The sequence below is a fragment of the Podarcis tiliguerta genome, assembly GCF_965153285.1.
Source record: "Podarcis tiliguerta genome assembly, chromosome: 2".
Classification (NCBI taxonomy): Eukaryota; Metazoa; Chordata; class Lepidosauria; order Squamata; family Lacertidae; genus Podarcis; species Podarcis tiliguerta.
Genome location: NC_139535.1, coordinates 4,286,389 through 4,303,398, shown reverse-complemented (window position 1 = coordinate 4,303,398; position 17,010 = coordinate 4,286,389). Strand labels below are relative to the sequence as shown.

The window sequence follows — 17,010 nt, the reverse complement described above, 5'->3', positions numbered from 1 at the left end:
TCTTCTATCTATCTATATCTATCTTTTATCTATCATCTCTCTCTCTCTCTAAATGTATAGCAAAAAGAAGAGAGATTATCTGATGATATTCAATTAAGTTTTACTCAGAGTTTACTCATTGAAATTAACAGATGTAATTTAGTCACACTCATTAATTTCAATGAGTTGCACATCAGCTTAAAACACCTGAAATTTCAGATATACCAAATAAACAGGGAGCATATTGCTTTTTCCATATCCTGTTTCTTTTTATCTTAAACAATAATTTAACCAGAAGTAGCTATCCTCTCAAATTTTGATGATTAATATCCAGCCCAGTAGCAAAAACCCCCAACCCACTTGCCTTGTGAGTGAAGGCAATGGGCAACGGGAGTGAAGCTGGAGTTACAGCGCCTGCTGTGGCTGTATAGACCAATACAGGAGAGACGTGTTTTGTTGCACCTGGGGCAGAAGCAGGCATCAGGTTGCGCTGATGCCGAGATCACAAGAGAACACAGAAACCTTCTAAGATGCCGGACGGTGCTGGAGTTGGTTGGCCAAATGCAGGCGACAAAAAGCCAAACACCCCCTCGTGACAACCAAATTAAAGTGATTATTGGGACATGAACAACTCTGCTTGCAAACATATACAGTGGTGCCTCGCAAGACGAAATTAATCCGTTCCGCGAGTCTCTTCGTCTAGCGGTTTTTTCGTCTTGCGAAGCTATTAGCGCTATTAGTGGCTATTAAAGGCTTAAGGGATTAGCGGATTAGCTGCTAAAAGGCTATTAGCAGCTTAGCGCCTTAGAAAAAGGGGGTGGGGAGCGAAAAAACCCCTCAAGAATCGCAAGACATTTTCATCTTGCGAAGCAAGCCCATAGAGAAATTCGTCCTGTGAAGCACCTCTGAAAACAGAAAACCCTTTCGTCTAGCGGGTTTTCCGTCTTGCAAGGCATTCGTCTTGCGGGGCACCACTGTATAAAAATTACAAAATACAAGTTGTCCAAGGTTGTGGCCAGTGAAAGAAAAATAAACCATACTGAGGCCCTATCTAGGCTATAAGTTTATAGCACTATTTAACCATCCAGTTTTCTGTCTGGCTAGAACCCAGAAAACTGCAGCATTCTGTTGACCATCAGTCAAATTACCTATATGAATTGCAAATAATCATTCCACCCCAATATTTGTGAGGCCTTCACTGGTGACTCTCATCGGATGCTGTGATCCTCCCTTCATGGTCTGGATTACTTGCACTTACCAGGACCTTTCAGTAGTTGAATGAGGTTGTCCTTCAGTTGCTTCTGCTGAAGGAGGTTTGCGACCAGCCACAGGGCCTTTTCGGTTGTGGCTCCCCACTTGCAGAATGCTGCCAGTGAATTCCCCCTGGCACCATTATTATTTTTAGTACCTGGCAATACTTTTCTGTATTTGGCATTTGATGCATTAGAATATTTTTGTTGCCCTTTCACTGGGCTTCACGTTACTTTTTTATTGTAACGCTTTTCAGATCTTATGCTTTCAAATTCTGTAAGTCACTTGGATATATTTTTTCAGGTGATCAGTACATTGAGTGGATAATAAAAAATCCCCCCCCCCCATCAATTGTTCATTTTTTCATCCCAACGCATCTTAGCTTTGGCCTCCTGTATTTGTTCTTCAACAGGGGCACCACTGACACCCCAAGCTTGACTAAGATGTTAATTCCAGAGTCAGGGAAGCAGCAAAAAGGAAGTGGCAGGGCCCTCCCTATAGGTTACGGTTAATAAGAAAGGAAATCCAGTGCCCTCCTTGGCAAACGTACCAGGGAGTCAAACATGCTACAAGAACTGGTAACTAGTACAGTGGTGCCCCGCAAGATGAATGCCTCGCAAGACGGAAAACCCGCTAGACGAAAGGGTTTTCCGTTTTCAGAGGTGCTTCGCAGGACGAATTTCTCTATGGGCCTGCTTCGCAAGAAGAAAATGTCTTGTGATTCTTGAGGTTTTTTTCCGCTCCCCACCCCCTTTTTCTAAGGCGCTAAGCTGCTAATAGCCTTTTAGCAGCTAATCCGCTAACCCCTTAAGCCTTTAATAGCCGCTAATAGCCGCTAAACCGCTAATAGCGCTAATCCGCTAATAGGGTTGCTTCGCAAGACGAAAAAACCGCTAGACGAAGAGACTCGCGGAACGGATTAATTTCGTCTTGCGAGGCACCACTGTATTTCTTTATTTTCATACAGCCACACCTGCACACATCAGGCAGTGGAACCCATAGATCCACATACACAGCAAAAAGACATGAACTTGCCTTGTGACTAGGGGCGGAGACAGCTGTATTTGTTCCTCTGGACTTCTTTTCTCCACAACCTTCACCCACTCCTAGGCAAGTTTCTGCAGTTTGTTGCAACGTATAGCTGCCCAAATTGGGTCAACCTCATGTATTAGAAGCCCAAAGGTAAACTGCAGTCACATCCATAGTGAAGATTTAAAGCACAGAACTTTGTCCCCAGAGAATCCTGGGAAGTTTCGTTTGTTATGGGTACCGGGAATTGTAGCTCTGGGAGGGGACAAGATTCTTGGGGGGAGAACATGGCTGTTGAAGTGGAATAAATACGCTTTAAGTGTGTCTTTATTTCATTTACATTTAAAAAGAACCCCTCATACGAAAATAATAAAACCACAATAATACCATTTTTAAACAAGTTAAAAACAACAGTTCAAACCCTTCGAGAATAATTGAGATCATATATAGTGTATATCTGTGTCTCCCAATTGCTGGTCTGCATAGCCCACCCAAGATCCTGTTGCCCCCCCAAATCCAAGATCAGGTGCCTGGTCGGAAGATGTACACCCCCGTTTTGCATGGGGAAATGCTGGAGGGTATGGTGGCACCATTCACATAACGAAAACTACCACAAAAATATCAACATTTTAAAAAGCAGGAGGTCTGTGGCTTGGCTTTTGAAAAACAGGGGGTCCACAGCACTTCTCTAATTGGGAACCACCACTGTATAGGCAAAGGTAAAGGGACCCCTGACCATTAGGTCCAGTCGTGGCCGACTCTGGAGTTGCAGCGCTCATCTTACTTTACTGGCCGAGGGAGCCAGCGTACAGCTTTCGGGTCATGTGGCCAGCATGATTAAGCCGCTTCTGGTGAACCAGAGTAGGGCACGGAAACGCCGTTTACCTTCCTGCCGGAGCGGTACCTATTTATCTACTTGCACTTTGACGTGCTTTCAAACTGCTAGGTTGGCAGGAGCTGGGACTAAGCAATGGGGATTCGAACCACCGACCTTCTGATCGGCAAGTCCTAGGCTCTGTGGTTTAACCCACAGCGCCACCCACGTATTTATCATGTGTATATACCACCAGCGTATATCATGTGCCAGTATATGGTGTTGATGCAACCTTGGGCTCAGATCAAAACCTTCCCCCACCCCCAGAAGTGGTTCTAGAGTTTGCCCTCCCTGTTGCAAGCCCTATTGCCCCAATCCCTTTTCAAGCTTGGGTTGAGATGTGGTTGTTCTACAACTCCCACCATCCCCAGCTATCTTGGTCAGAGATGATGGGAGTTGTCATCAAAGGCTGAAGAGCACTGCTTACTGACGCGAGAGGTTTCAGTAACTTATTTCCTTATTCTGTTTCCACAGTGAGGATCTTTAGGTATACAGATGGATACAAAGGATTTCTCCCGCGAACGAGATGAGCCCTCGATTTATAAATACATATACATATATGATGGAAGGCAGCACCAAAATTTGCTACATGGCCCTGGATTTTAAGTATTGGCCTCAACTGTTACCTTCTAAGTAAAATCTTCAGCTTTCCTATATACACAGTATGAGCATATACCAATTTTAAGCATTTGGCCCCATCTCCAAAAATGCATACATACATGAGAGTCAAACTATGACCCACTATTATGTTTAAACTAGGAGATCTGTGAGACCGATGGGGTGATCGCTGTACCATTATCTTGGGCCAATTCCAAAACTTCTGTCGTCCTCTTGGAGATTCAGGAACCAGAAATGTATATGGTTCTTCAAAGGATGTATTTTGCAGAGGCCTGTTTCTCCATGTACAATTGGAGGGCTCACCAATAACAGCTGCAGTCCCTAAAACTCACTGAAGATGCTTGCTTCAGCTTTCGACAGCTGAAAGAATCTTCGCCAAGCCAAAACATAGCTAGAACACACAACACAGTGTCCTACAAGAGGAGGAGCTTTGCTGGGTCTGGTGTTGTTGTGGCAATTGTCCATTGGACCAGATGCCCATCTGATCTTTCTCCACGCTCTGTATTTATTTGCAAACAGGTACACAAAAAATGCCAGGAGTCTCCCGAGCAAAACAATATGGTAGAAGTTCAAACACTGTTGGGTGTCAATGACGGTCTGTAGACTGACAAAGTTTCTTTTCTGTGCCCAGGACGGATTATCTTCGTGATAGAAGGGCTCCACCCACCACAGGTGATTAAATTTATTCAACAGAGGTAACCTCGAGAGAGCCTGTCCACAAAATTATTATTTACTCAATTTCAATCCTGCTCTTCTTCTCTGCGTAAACTGCCCTTCGCTCACCACCCAGATGCGTTCCGTCCACCAATAAACTTTGATGCTACGATGAAATATTTCGACATTTTAGGGAATTTGCACGTGTAGACTCTTTGTCGCTTAGCAGGGCCTGTTTAGTCAGGGAAACGCTCTAGTCTAATTCACTTATTACTACAGTTATTTATACGCAATATCTCTCTGTATGCAAGGCAGCTTACAAGTAACATCAAAATACATTTAAAAAAAGAAAACCCACAGCAAACAATATACAGTGGTACCTCGGGTTAAGAGCTTCAGGATGAGAGCAGAAATTGTGTGGTGGCGGCGAGACGGCAGTGGGAGGCCCCATTAGCCAAAGTGGTGCTACAGGTTAAGAGCAGTTTCAGGTTAAGAACGGACCTCCAGAATGAATTAAGTTCTTAACCTGAGGTACCACTGTATAAACATATCGTAAGTCACCAGGATCCTTCCCTGGGGTCCATCAAATGCAGAAAAAGCTGGTCCTGAGGTCTTCTCCTCCCTCCCTCTCTCCTGGGACTCTTCTAGAGGGAAGAAGATGCTCGAGGATGATGGCATATATATATATATATATATATGTATATGATGTTGTTTGGATGTGAATCATCTGAAATGAAATTTGGGCACTCCTCTCAAGTCCTTTCTCAACTGCAAACATTTCTAGCATCCAAAGCATCTGTCTGTAGTGAATTCTTTACTTTGGGAAAGAACCATTTCCACCTGGTTTTCAAATGGCTTCTACACTTCAGTGGATTCTATGGTACAAGAAACTGGTGCTCTCAAGTGGAGATCTTGTTCAGTTTCTGTTAATTGATTCTCATGAAAACTTACAGATTCTGGCTTCACACAATTAACTCAAGGCAGTGTCAATTTACTCTTGGCAGAAAGCCAAGGTCTGCTTGACCTAGAAACTACTTACTCTGATCGGTTAACGACCAGCACTCAACTCTGTTATCTAGGAATGCTAGCTCAGTTTGGGTTAGGTGTGTTAGGAGTAGGAGTGCTGTATATGGTTAAGAGGGAGAGAGAGAGAGAAAGAAAGGATTTATTTTGCTTTGTTTTGTATGCAGAAACTCTGCTGGTTTCTTTTCCCTTTTAATAAATCCTGTAAATAGTTATTCTGAGTCTAGCTGACTAGTCATTTCCACCTCAACTAGCTTCTTTGCTGTGCAGGAAAACTCTGCTACGTTTGGGCTAAAGCCATTAGAGCTATGCCTGACACTTCAAAGTTCCATGAGATCTTTCCACACGTTTCGTTTGCGTCAGGGGTGGGACATGTTTTCAAGCCAGAGGGTCATATCCCCCCCAGGGCAGCCTTCCGGCAGGGGTGTCATAGGGCCAGAGGCAAAAGCCACCAGAGCAACGGACGGTTTCACTTCGTTGTGGGTTCTCTGATGATAAGTAAGGCTATTGCTGTGACTGAAGGTCCTTTCACACTCTGAGCATTTGTATGGTTTCTCCCCTGTGTGTATTCTTTCGTGTCTAGTAAGGGTTGTCCACTGACTGAAACTCTTGCCACACTTGGAACATTCATATGGCTTCTCTCCCGTGTGGGTTCTTTGGTGGCTTGTAACGTGAATCTTCTGGCTGAAGCTTTTCCCGCACTCCGGGCACTTGTACGGTTTCTCTCCGGTGTGGATTCTGAGGTGTATAGCGAGGGTTTGGCTGCAACTGAAGCTTTTCCCGCACTCCGAGCATTTATAGGGTCTCTCTCCTGTGTGGGTTCTTTGATGGTGGGTAAGACCGGTGCTGTAGGTGAAGCTCTTTCCACACTCGGAGCATGTAAATGGTTTTTCGCCCGTGTGGGTTCTTTGATGATTTATCACGTGTATCTTCTGGCTGAAGCTCTTCCCGCACTCGGGACATTTGTATGGTTTCTCCCCAGTGTGGATTCTGTGGTGCAAAGCAAGGGTTTGGCTACAGTTGAAGTTCTTCCCGCACTCCGAGCATTTGTATGGTTTCTCGCCCGTGTGGGTTCTTCGGTGATAAGTAAGGCCGGTGCTATGACTGAAGCTCTTCCCGCACTCTGAGCACGAAAACGGTTTTTCTCCCGTGTGGGTCCTCTGATGGTCTGTGACGTGCGTCTTCCGCTTGAAGCTCTTTCCGCACTCCAAACATCTATACGGCTTCTCGTCGGTTTGGAATGTTTGATGATAAAGAAGGTCATCGCTGTCGCAGAAACCCTTTTCAGGGGAGAAACATTTAAATGGTTTCTCCCCTGTGTGGATTCTCTGATGATCAGTAAGGCTGCTGCTCTGACTGAAGCTCTTCCCACACACTGAGCATTTGTACAGCTGCTCTGCTATTTGCACTCTTTGAGATGCACTAAGACTCAGTATCTCGCTTGCAATCGTTGCGTGTTGAGGGGAGCTGTTCCTTGTGTTTTTCGCTGCGTCGCATTCATCTTTTAGCTTTGGGATTTCACACACGTCTGCGTCTTCAGAGATGAAAGATTTCTCCCTCAGCTTCTGTCTTGCCTCAGGATTCCTACTCTGCTGTTCAGGCTCCGTCTCGCTCCAAATTCCATAACCTGAAATAACAAAGAAGGGGGCCTGATCAGGGTGGACCAGATTCTCAGATCAGAGAATACAAGAACCAATATATTAAGTGAATACAAGAACCATATACAGTGGTACCTTGGTTCTCGAACTTAATCCGTTCCGGGAGTCTGTTTGACTCCCGAAACCATTCTAAAACCAAGGCGCGGCTTCCGATTGGCTGCAGGAGCTTCCTGCACTCAAACGGAAGTTGTGTCAGAAGTTCGGCTTCCAAAAAACGTTTGCAAACCAGGACACTTACTTCCAGGTTTGGGGTGTTCGGTAGCCCATTTGTTTGGGAGCTAAGCTGTTCGAGTACCAAGGTACGACTGTATTAAGTTTTCTGCTGTCCATCAGGCAATGGTTTCCCCCCCGCACTGCCTTGCCCCCACCCTCTAGCCCTAGGCCATGACTTTGAGCACAGCAGAAGCAGCTGACAAGAGAGGAGTTCAGGGATATTAAAAAAATAATTTTATAAGTTGTGTGTCCTTGTTTCTCAATTTGATCCTTTTACATGGTGTATATTTTGAGGTGTTTTATGCACTGACTTGCCATTATTTTCATTGATTATAGTTTAGCAATTCTTTATTGTAATTGTTGTTACAGGTAGGTAGCCATGTTGGTCTGCCGTAGTCGAAACAAAATAAAAACAATCCTTCCAGTAGCACCTACAGGAAGGAATTTTTATTTTATTGTAACTGATAAGTGTAAACTTATTTTTATTTGCTGACATTTAACTTCACTGTTTACTGTGACATTCTAATGGATGATTGAATATTGCTTTATTCGATATAAGTTGTTCATTTCAAGGTTACTGTGACTTTTTTTGTATCGGATCAGATTGTTATTACATGTGTGATCTTCGCTGTCTGTTTTGTTGTTTGCTTGTAAGCCACCCTGGATATAGTAATACAGTCATACCTTGGGTTACAGACACTTCAGGTTGCGTATTTCTTGTGTTACGGACCCGCCGAAACCCGGAAGTACCTGAACGGGTTACTTCTGGGTTTCGGTGGCCGCACATGTGCAGAAGCTCTAAATTGCACTTTGCACATGTGCAGATGCACCGAATCGCAACCTGCGCGTGCGCAGACGCGCCGCTGCAGGTTGCGAACATGGCGGGTTGCGAACATGCATCCCGCATGGATCACGTTTGCAACCCGAGTGTCCACTGTATAGAAAAGCAGTACACAAATTAAAAGTGAAATGAAATGAACTATTAAGAAGCTCCTGTTGACTAGCATGATGAAGTGCATAGAGAAGGTATGAGGAACACTGCTGGGTATTCTCACTCCTACTTTGAGACAGTCATAGAATCAGAGAGTTGGAAGGGAACCTGAGGATCATCTAGTCCAACCCCCCTGCAACGCAGGAATATGCAGCTGAGTCTGGGATTGCGGTGCTCATCTCACTTTATTGGCCGAGGGAGCCGGGGTACAGCTTCCAGGTCATGTAGCCACCATGACTAAGCTGCTTCTGGCGAACCAGAGTAGCGCACAGAAATGCCGTTTACCTTCCCGCTGGAGCGGTACCTACTTATCTACTTGCACTTTGATGTGCTTTTGAACTGCTACGTTGGCAGTTCAACGAGCAACGGGAGCTCACCCCGTCGCGGGGATTTGAACCGCCGACATTCTGATCGATCGGCAAGTCCTAGGCTCAGTGGTTTAACCCACAGCGCCACCTGCGTCCCTCTGAGAGCAGATACTTTCCCACTAATATAATAATATTTTTTTTTATTTATACCCTGCCCTCCCCAGCCAAGACCGGGCTCAGGGCGGCTAACACCAAATATAAAAGCAATTGATTGAAATACAGCTTAAAAAACAAGATTAAAATACAACATTAAAACATTAAAACGCACCCGCATTTTAGTGGAAACTCAATCAAAAACTTTTTTGGGGATAAAAACGTCAAGTCTTCACCAAGGCCAGCTATCTGTACTGGTCCTACGTGGGCCAGAAAAAAGCCAGGGAAGTCCCCAAATAGGAGTTCCAACACAGAAAGAGAAAGGAAAAAAGAAAGAGAGGGAGGGAGGGAATCAAATTGACTCCAAGCCAAAGGCCAGGCAGAACAACTCTGTCTTACAGGCCCTGCGGAAAGAAATCAGATCCTGCAGGGCCCTGGTCTATTGAGACAGATACTTTCCCACTGAGCTTGGAAAGCTACCTCATTTATGCACACCTGGTCAGGCCATTGGTCAGTGTAGATCAGTGCTATCTAAACTGACTGGGAATGGCTACTATTGAGCTATGAGCTGTCCTGGACAGATGAGCATGAATATAGATAAAGAGCTGCAGCAATTCCCGCGTCCCGGACCTATCAGCCAAGGCCAAAGAGGGAACCTTACCCAGAGAAGCCAGGTTCCAGTAGTTCTCCTCCATGACTTCTCTGTGCAGAGCCCTCTGGCTCGGATCCAACAGAGCCCACTCCTCCTCCGTGAAATGCACAGCCACCGCCTCAAAGGGCACTGGGTCCTGGAATAATAATAATAATAATAATAATAATAATAATACATATTTATTTATACCCTGCCTTTCCCGGTTCAGGGAGGCTAACCACAAATTTTAAACACTTAATTGATGCAACAAAAAAAAAAACAGAATAAAATACAGTATGAAACGTGAATAACAATAAATTCAGAATTCAAATTTAGGGGGAAATCCAACCAATAAACATTAGATGGTCACCAGCGCTAGCTGACTAAATTAGCCCCATTTGGGCCAGTGAGGAGACCAGTGGAGAATTGGCTGTGGGATCCCAGAGCGGGGAATCTTCACAAAAAGGGGAGAGTGAGGGAAGGAAGGGGAATAAAAGATCAAGCTAAGTTCAGATTGAAAGCCAGGCAAAATAGCTCTGTCTTACAGGCCCCGCGGAAGGAAGTTAAATCCTGCAGGGCCCTGGTCTCATGGGACAGGATTCCACCAGGTCGGAGCCATCACTGAGAAGGCCCTGGTCCTGGTGGAGGATAATCTGACTTCCTTAGGGCCCGGGACCTCTAAACTATGATTATTCATGGACCTTAGAAACAGTTACTATGCATAGCTAAGGCAGCAATCCGAAAAAAGACTGCAGAGACTGGAGGCTCTGCTGCAAAACCCAGAGCTTTCCTTGTGGTGTTCAGAGCCTTCAAGATGGGGGGGCATCTTAAACACAAGTGATGGGGGAAAGGCAGGTTCTTTCAGGACCACGGAGAGCTGCAGAGGAGACGCCTGGGTTGTGCCTGGCTCAGTCCTCCGGTAATTCTATCTCCTACCTGATCAAGTGACTGCGAAGCAACTGTTTCCACTCCATCACAATAAGAAGGCCTAATTGACATCTCCATGGTGGTTCTGCCACCTGTGAGGGAGACAAAAGAAGCAAGGAGGCAAGGTGAATAAAAATCAATGATTTTTTAAAAAATAAATTTTAAAAATCAGATTTTAAATTTTTTTTAAATTCGTCCTTATTGATTTAAAATATCATCTTACATATACATTACAAATAGTCACAGCAAAATTAAACACAAAAATATAAAAGAGAAAAGATAAAGAAAATAAAAATAACAAAGCAAAGAAGAATTAACAATAAGAGATGAACATTGGCTATAACATCCTGTAAATCAGATTTTTTAAAAATAAAATGCTTTTGGAGGAAAAATCTTTCCAAAGATAGTATTCTGTTTAAGATACATTATAGCACAAAAGCTATTCATCAGGAAATAAGGATCTGTTTTTAATTATGTGGCATGAGGCTTTATATGCAATGTTTATTTTTTTAGGTAAACGAATTACATCAATCCACTCACAATTCCAGAGGGACTAAAGAGTGACCAAGTGGAAATAATATTCTGCACTCATTCTTACCCAATAAGGTTTCAGCCATTGGCGGCACACCGTTAAATGGTAACAGCCCAAGTCTGGTGCCCATTGCAGCCCCCTCTCCCTCCGTGGCTCCTCCTGCTAACAGCTCCTGCATCCAAAACAACAACAACAATATTACTATATTATTTATACCCCGCCCATCTGGCTGGGTTTCCCCAGCCACTCTGGGCGGCTTCCAACAAAATATTAAAATACAGTAATGCATCAAACATTAAAAGCTTCCCTAAACAGCTGCCTTCAGATGAAACAACAAGTAGAGGACAACAGAGAAGGGGAAAGGGGTGGATTCCTAAAAATACAAGAGGCTGCTGGATCAGGCCAATGGCCCATCTAGTCCAGCCTCCTGGTCTCACAATGCACAGATGACCCAAGAGCAGGGGTCTGCAACCCGCGGCTCCGGAGCCGCATGTGGCTCTTTTACACCTTTGCCGCGGCTCTGGGGCGGATACTAGCGAGGGGAGGAGGCGCATTGTGCGCCCCGACACTCCCCACTGTGGCGGGCGCTGTACTGGCTGTGACGTCACATGGGGGCGGTGCGTGCGTTAGTCCGCCCACCCACCCACTGCATTGTAAGGGGCATGTACGCTGGTCACTGCATTGAAAGGGGGCATGTACGCTGGTCACTGTTTTGAAGGGGAGTGAAGAACACACACAAAAAGGTAACTTGTTAATTTAACGTTTATTTCTATGAGGAGGAGTAATACTGAGGAGTCAAACAAAGAAATAATTTTAAAAAGTGACAAAAAGGTTATTTTAATAATGATGAGTTTTGTGGCTCCCAGTTTTTTTTTCTTCGGAAACGGGTCCAAGTGGCTGTTTTTGTCTTAAAGGTTGCAGACCCCTGCCCAAGAGCAACAGCACTCTCTCTACTTGGGACTGGTCTTCCAAGATGTCCTTCCAGAGAAGGCTGAATGAATTTTCTGGTCAGAGATGCTTTCTGTCCCCAGACCTAAATTCCCTTGTGTGGTGCCTTCTGAGGTAGAAATTCTGCTGGACCCATTATCGGTAAGGTGAGTCTCACGTATGCAAGGGTACAGCTTGACTGCAAGGCTTGCAGGAACCTAAGAGGAACCTAACAATGTTATGGGACGTGGGTGGTGCTGGTGGTCTAAACCGCTGAGCCTAGGGCTTGCCGATCAGAAGGTCGGCGGTTTGAATCCCTGCAACAGGGTGAGCTCCCGTTGCTCAGTCCCTGCTCCTGCCAACCTAGCAATTCGAAAGCATGTCAAAGTGCAAGTAGATAAATAGGTACCGCTCTGGCGGGAAGGTAAACGGTGTTTCCGTGCGCTGCTCTGGTTTGCCAGAAGCGGCTTAGTCATGCTGGCCACATGACCTGGAAGCTGTCTGTGGACAAACGCCGGCTCCCTCGGCCAGTAAAGCGAGATGAGTGCCACAACCCCAGAGTCGTCCGCGACTGGACCTAATGGTCAGGGGTCCCTTTCCCTTTAACAATGTTAGGAGTGGAAACCAATTCCAGATAAGGTGCAAGGAGGCCTCTGCACATATAGGAGGGGAGCCCCAACTCATGGATTGAGTTTCCAAGGACTGTGGTTGGATGGGCGGCAGAAGTTCGTTGGGGAGAATGAACAGCTAAGGCAACATATATTTCCTACACAGGAGTGAAGGCAAATGGCTATTCTCCCACAGACTCTGTCTGGTAAGGCATTGAAGTTTGAATAATTGGGAATCTGGTTTGAGCCTGCATACTGAACCCCCAAAGGGAATTTTCTCCAATACTTCCCTCCCTCTATGCGAGTGAAATCCTTGCATTTCCACCCCCATCATCCAGCCCTGTCACTGAGGTCCAGATCCGAGGGTCTTCTGGTGGTTCCCTCACTGCGAAAAGCGAAATTACAGGGAACCAGGCAGAGGACCTTCTCGGTGGTGGTGCTTGCCCTGTGGAAGGCCCTCCCGTCAGATGTCAAGGAGATAAACAATTATATGACTTTTAGAAGACATCTGAAGGCAGCCGTGTTTTTTATGTTTGGTGTTTTATTGTGTAATAATAATAAATAATAATAATCATAATATATTATTTATACCCCACCCATCGGGCTGGGCTTCCCCAGCCACTCTGGGTGGCTTCCAACAAAACATTAAAATACCATAATACATCAAACATTAAAAGCTTCCCTAAACAGGGCTGCCTTCAAATGTCTTCTAAAAGTCTGGTAGTTGTTGTTCTCTTTGACATCTGGTGGGAGGGCGTTCCACAGGGCGGGTGTCACTACCGAGAAGGCCCTCTGCCTGGTTCCCTGGAACTTGGCTTCTCGCAGGGAGGGAACTGCCAGAAGGCCCTCAGTGCTGGACCTCAGTGTCCGGGCTGAATGATGGGGGTGGAGACGCTCCTTCAGATACACTGGACTGAGGCTGTTTAGGGCTTTAAAGGTCAGCACCAACACTTTGAATTGTGCTCGGAAACGTACTGGGAGCCAATGTAGGTTTTTCAAGACTGGTGTTATATGGTCTCGGCAGCCGCTCCCAGTCACCAGTCTAGCTGCCACATTCTGGATTAGTTGTAGTTTCCGGGTCACCTTCAAAGGAGCCCCACATAGAGCACATTGCAGTAGTCCAAGCAAGAGGTAACCAGAGCATGCACCACTCTAGCGAGACAGTCCATGGGCAGGAAGGGTCTCAGTCTGCGTACCAGATGGAGCTGGTAAACAGCTGCCCTGGACACAGAATTAATCTGCACCTCCATGGACACCTGTTGAGTCCAGAATGACTCACAGGCTGCACACCTGGTCCTTCAGGGGCACAGTTACCCCATTCAGGACCAGGGTGTCTTCCATACCTGCCTGCCTCCTGTCCCCCAAAACAGTACTTCTGTCTTGTCAGGATTCAACCTCAACCTGTTAGCCGCCATCCATCCTCCAACCGCCTCCAGACATATATTTTGCCAGAAGCCGCCCAGAGTGACTGTGGCAACCCAGTCGGATGGACAGCACAGAAGTAATAAAATTGTTGCTGTGGCTCACCCGTTGCTCTGCCTCCTGGCTCATGAGGAAACCTTCCGCCAGGGCCACCGCCTGGGAACAGGTCTCCGCTCCGCACTCCCTCACCCAGCTCTCCATCTCCGGGGGGAGGACAGCCAGGAACTTCTCCAGGACCACCAGGTCCAGCATTTGAGCCTTGGTGTGCTTTTCTGGCTTCAGCCACTGATGGCAAAGATGGTGGAGTCGGCTGCAAACCTCCCGGGGGCCCTCGGCTTCCTGGTAGCAGAACTGGTGAAAGCGCCACTGCTGTTCGTCTGAGCTGCTGTAGGCCTCGCTCAGGAGCTTGCACACTGTTTTTTCCCAGAAGGCTCCACTGCCTCCGGCCTGGGTGATCTGGAAGTGTCTTTGGGCTTTGGTCCCAGCTGAATCATCCTCTTCCATCTCCAATTTGTACTCAGAGGAATGGTCTCTCTGCTCCGAGTTGGTCTAAGGCCACTTTCGTCCGCAGGTGCTCCTGAATTGAGTGATGGACGCCCTGCTCAGCCCCGCAAAGGCTAATACATCTTCCTTGTTTCAAGAAGAGGCTTTCGAAGCAAAAAACTGGGCACTCCCTGCAATCTGCCAGAGCTTCTCCTGTGGGGAAAAGTGAAATGAGATGAGACCATAAGAATCAGAGACAGCCAAGAAAAGATGGCCATTCTGAGTTGGTTTCAACCATGTCCTACTCAAAGGCAGACACGCTGAAATCAATAAACAAAAGTTTGTCGTTTCCATTGACTTCAACAGGCCTATGAAAGCTTGTCGTTCTAAAACAGCTTATGACATGGATGGTAGCTGCAGCTAGGATTTGAATAGATGAACAGTGGAAAACCCTGGAAAATCTACTTTTCTCTTTGTAGATATCTCTGGACTTCAGGTACCGTAGAAAATGCTATACTTCTGGTTGACCTTTTCTGAACCCCTTCAACACCTTTTTTTGCAGTGAGGAGCATACACAGTACAGTGGTACCTCGGGTTAAGAACTTAATTTGTTCCAGAGGTCTGTTCTTAACCTGAAACTGTTCTTAACCTGAGGTACCACTTTAGCTAATGGGGCCTCCCGCTGCCGCCGCGCCACCACCGCACGATTTCTGTTCTCATCCTGAAGCAAAGTTTTTAACCTGAAGCATTATTTCTGGGTTAGTGGAGTCTGTAACCTGAAGCGTCTGTAACCCGAGGTACCACTGTATTCCAAATATGGCCACACCATAGATTTGTATAATAGGAATTATGATATGGGCAGTTTTATTTTCAATTTCTTTCCTAATGATCCCCAGCACCAAATTCACCATTTTCAAAGCTGCTGCACACTTCCACGGCACCCCCTTAAAATGTCCGTTCACTTTGGTCAAGGATAGATCGTTGCTGCTTCGTAAAATCCATATATTTATACAAACTTCAAAGCCTGTACGCTGCAGCTTGGAACCTATCTAAAGACCTAATGCAATGGGGGAAATCTCAGAGTAGTTAAACGTAATTAAACAACTATGTTAAAGAGGGAACAAAAATAAATATAAAAAAGAACTCAGTTAGTATTGATGTAAAAACAAAACAAAACGAACTAGGAATATCTGGGGACATGCAAAAGATGTTACAGAAGTGTGCTAAGAATGCAGTACAGTATACAGCCCTGTGGCTGCGTGACTGTAGTTTATCCCTCACAGCCCTACAATTCACAGCACACTTAATGAACTACAGTTCCCAGTGTAGACGCAGTTGAAGGTTGTACAAGCTGAAGAAGCCTCTGCAAAGTGCTAGAGGCATCACACCTGGAGTTCTGGGGCAAAGAAGAAATGGCCTCTCCTGATATTGGAAAGCCATAAACCCCGGCTGATGCCCATCCCAAGCCTTAAGCCTGGAGGGCTCAATTTGTTAAAGAGTGGTAGTGGAAATGCCCAAGCTGCAGGTTCGATCCCTATAGGATAGCTACAACTAATACAGAATGTGGCAGCTAGACTGGTGACTGGGAATGGCTGCTGAGACCATATCACACCGATCTTGAAAGACCTACATTGGCTCCCAGTACATTTCTTAGCACAATTCAAATTGTTGGTGCTGACCTTTAAAGTAAGGTTAGCAGACGTCTGCGGATTTACAATCAGTCCCTATGCAAAATCCACTGAAGTTGAAAAGTGTCCCTGGATTCATTGAAAAAAATCTGGTAGCCTTACTTTAAAGCCCTAAACAGCCACGGCCCCCATTCCCATCATCCAGCCCCGACAGTGAGATCCAGCTCCGAGGGCCTTCTGGCAGTTCCCTCTCTGCGAGAAGTGAGGTTACAGGGAAGCAGGCAGAGGGCCTTCTCGGTGGTGGTGCCCGCCCTGTGGAACGCCCTCCCATCAGATGTCAAGGAGATAAACAACTACCTGACTTTTAGAAGACATCTGAAGGCAGTCCTGCTCAGGGAAGTTTGATCTTTTATTGTGTTTTTAATCTTTTGTTAGGAGACTCCCAGAGTGGCTGGGGAAACCCAGCGAGGTGAGTGGGGTATAAATAAATTATTATTATTATTATTATTATTATCATTATTATTATTATTATTCCTGCATTGCAGGGTGTTGAACTAGACGATCCGCAGGGTCCCTTCAAACTCTGATTCTATGGCGCAGGTTCCTCCTTGGCAGAAATAAAATATAAAGACTGCAAACCTAGGAACACTGGAAATGACCTTATGCCAAGTCAGACCATTGGTCCATCTAGCTCAATTTGACTGACTCTGACTTGCAGTGGCTCTGCAGAGTTTCAGACAGGTAGGGGACATTTGCAGACCTACCAAAATTGAAATACGCCTGCTTCTTGGGAGAAAAGCAATGACAAACCTAGACAGCATCTTAAAAAGCAGAGACATCACCTTGCCAACAAAGGTCCGTATAGTTAAAGCCATGGTTTTCCCAGTAGTGATGTATGGAAGTGAGAGCTGGACCATAAAGAAGGCTGGTCGCCGAAGAATGGATGCTTTTGAATTATAGTGCTGGAGGAGACTTTTGAGAGTCCCATGGACTGCAAGAAGATCAAACGTATCCATTCTGAAGGAAATCAGCCCTGAGTGCTCAGTGGAAGGACAGATTCTGAAGCTAAGGCTCCAATACTTTGGCCACCTCATGAGAAGA

General features: G+C 45.8%; 1 protein-coding gene across 4 annotated transcripts in view; it reads right to left on the bottom strand.

Annotated features, from left to right (window-relative positions):
- LOC310670305 (uncharacterized protein) overlaps window positions 1-17,010 on the bottom strand; it is a 53,406-nt gene that overhangs the window by 35,299 nt on the left and 1,097 nt on the right. For 2 of the 4 annotated variants that reach the window (XM_083425449.1, XM_083425451.1), the window contains exons 2-7: window positions 13,904-14,494; window positions 10,908-11,013; window positions 10,319-10,401; window positions 9,413-9,539; window positions 5,774-7,055; window positions 5,209-5,328 (exon numbers count right to left, since the gene is read on the bottom strand). In XM_083425449.1, the coding sequence (XP_083281575.1) occupies window positions 5,788-7,055; window positions 9,413-9,539; window positions 10,319-10,401; window positions 10,908-11,013; window positions 13,904-14,302 (1,983 nt within the window). In that variant the 5' untranslated portion in view covers window positions 14,303-14,494 and the 3' untranslated portion in view covers window positions 5,209-5,328; window positions 5,774-5,787. Of the gene's footprint in view, window positions 1-5,208; window positions 5,329-5,773; window positions 7,056-9,412; window positions 9,540-10,318; window positions 10,402-10,907; window positions 11,014-13,903; window positions 14,495-16,751; window positions 16,773-17,010 lie in introns of those variants that run through there. The other 2 variants (XM_083425452.1, XM_083425450.1) reach the window with 2 other exon arrangements.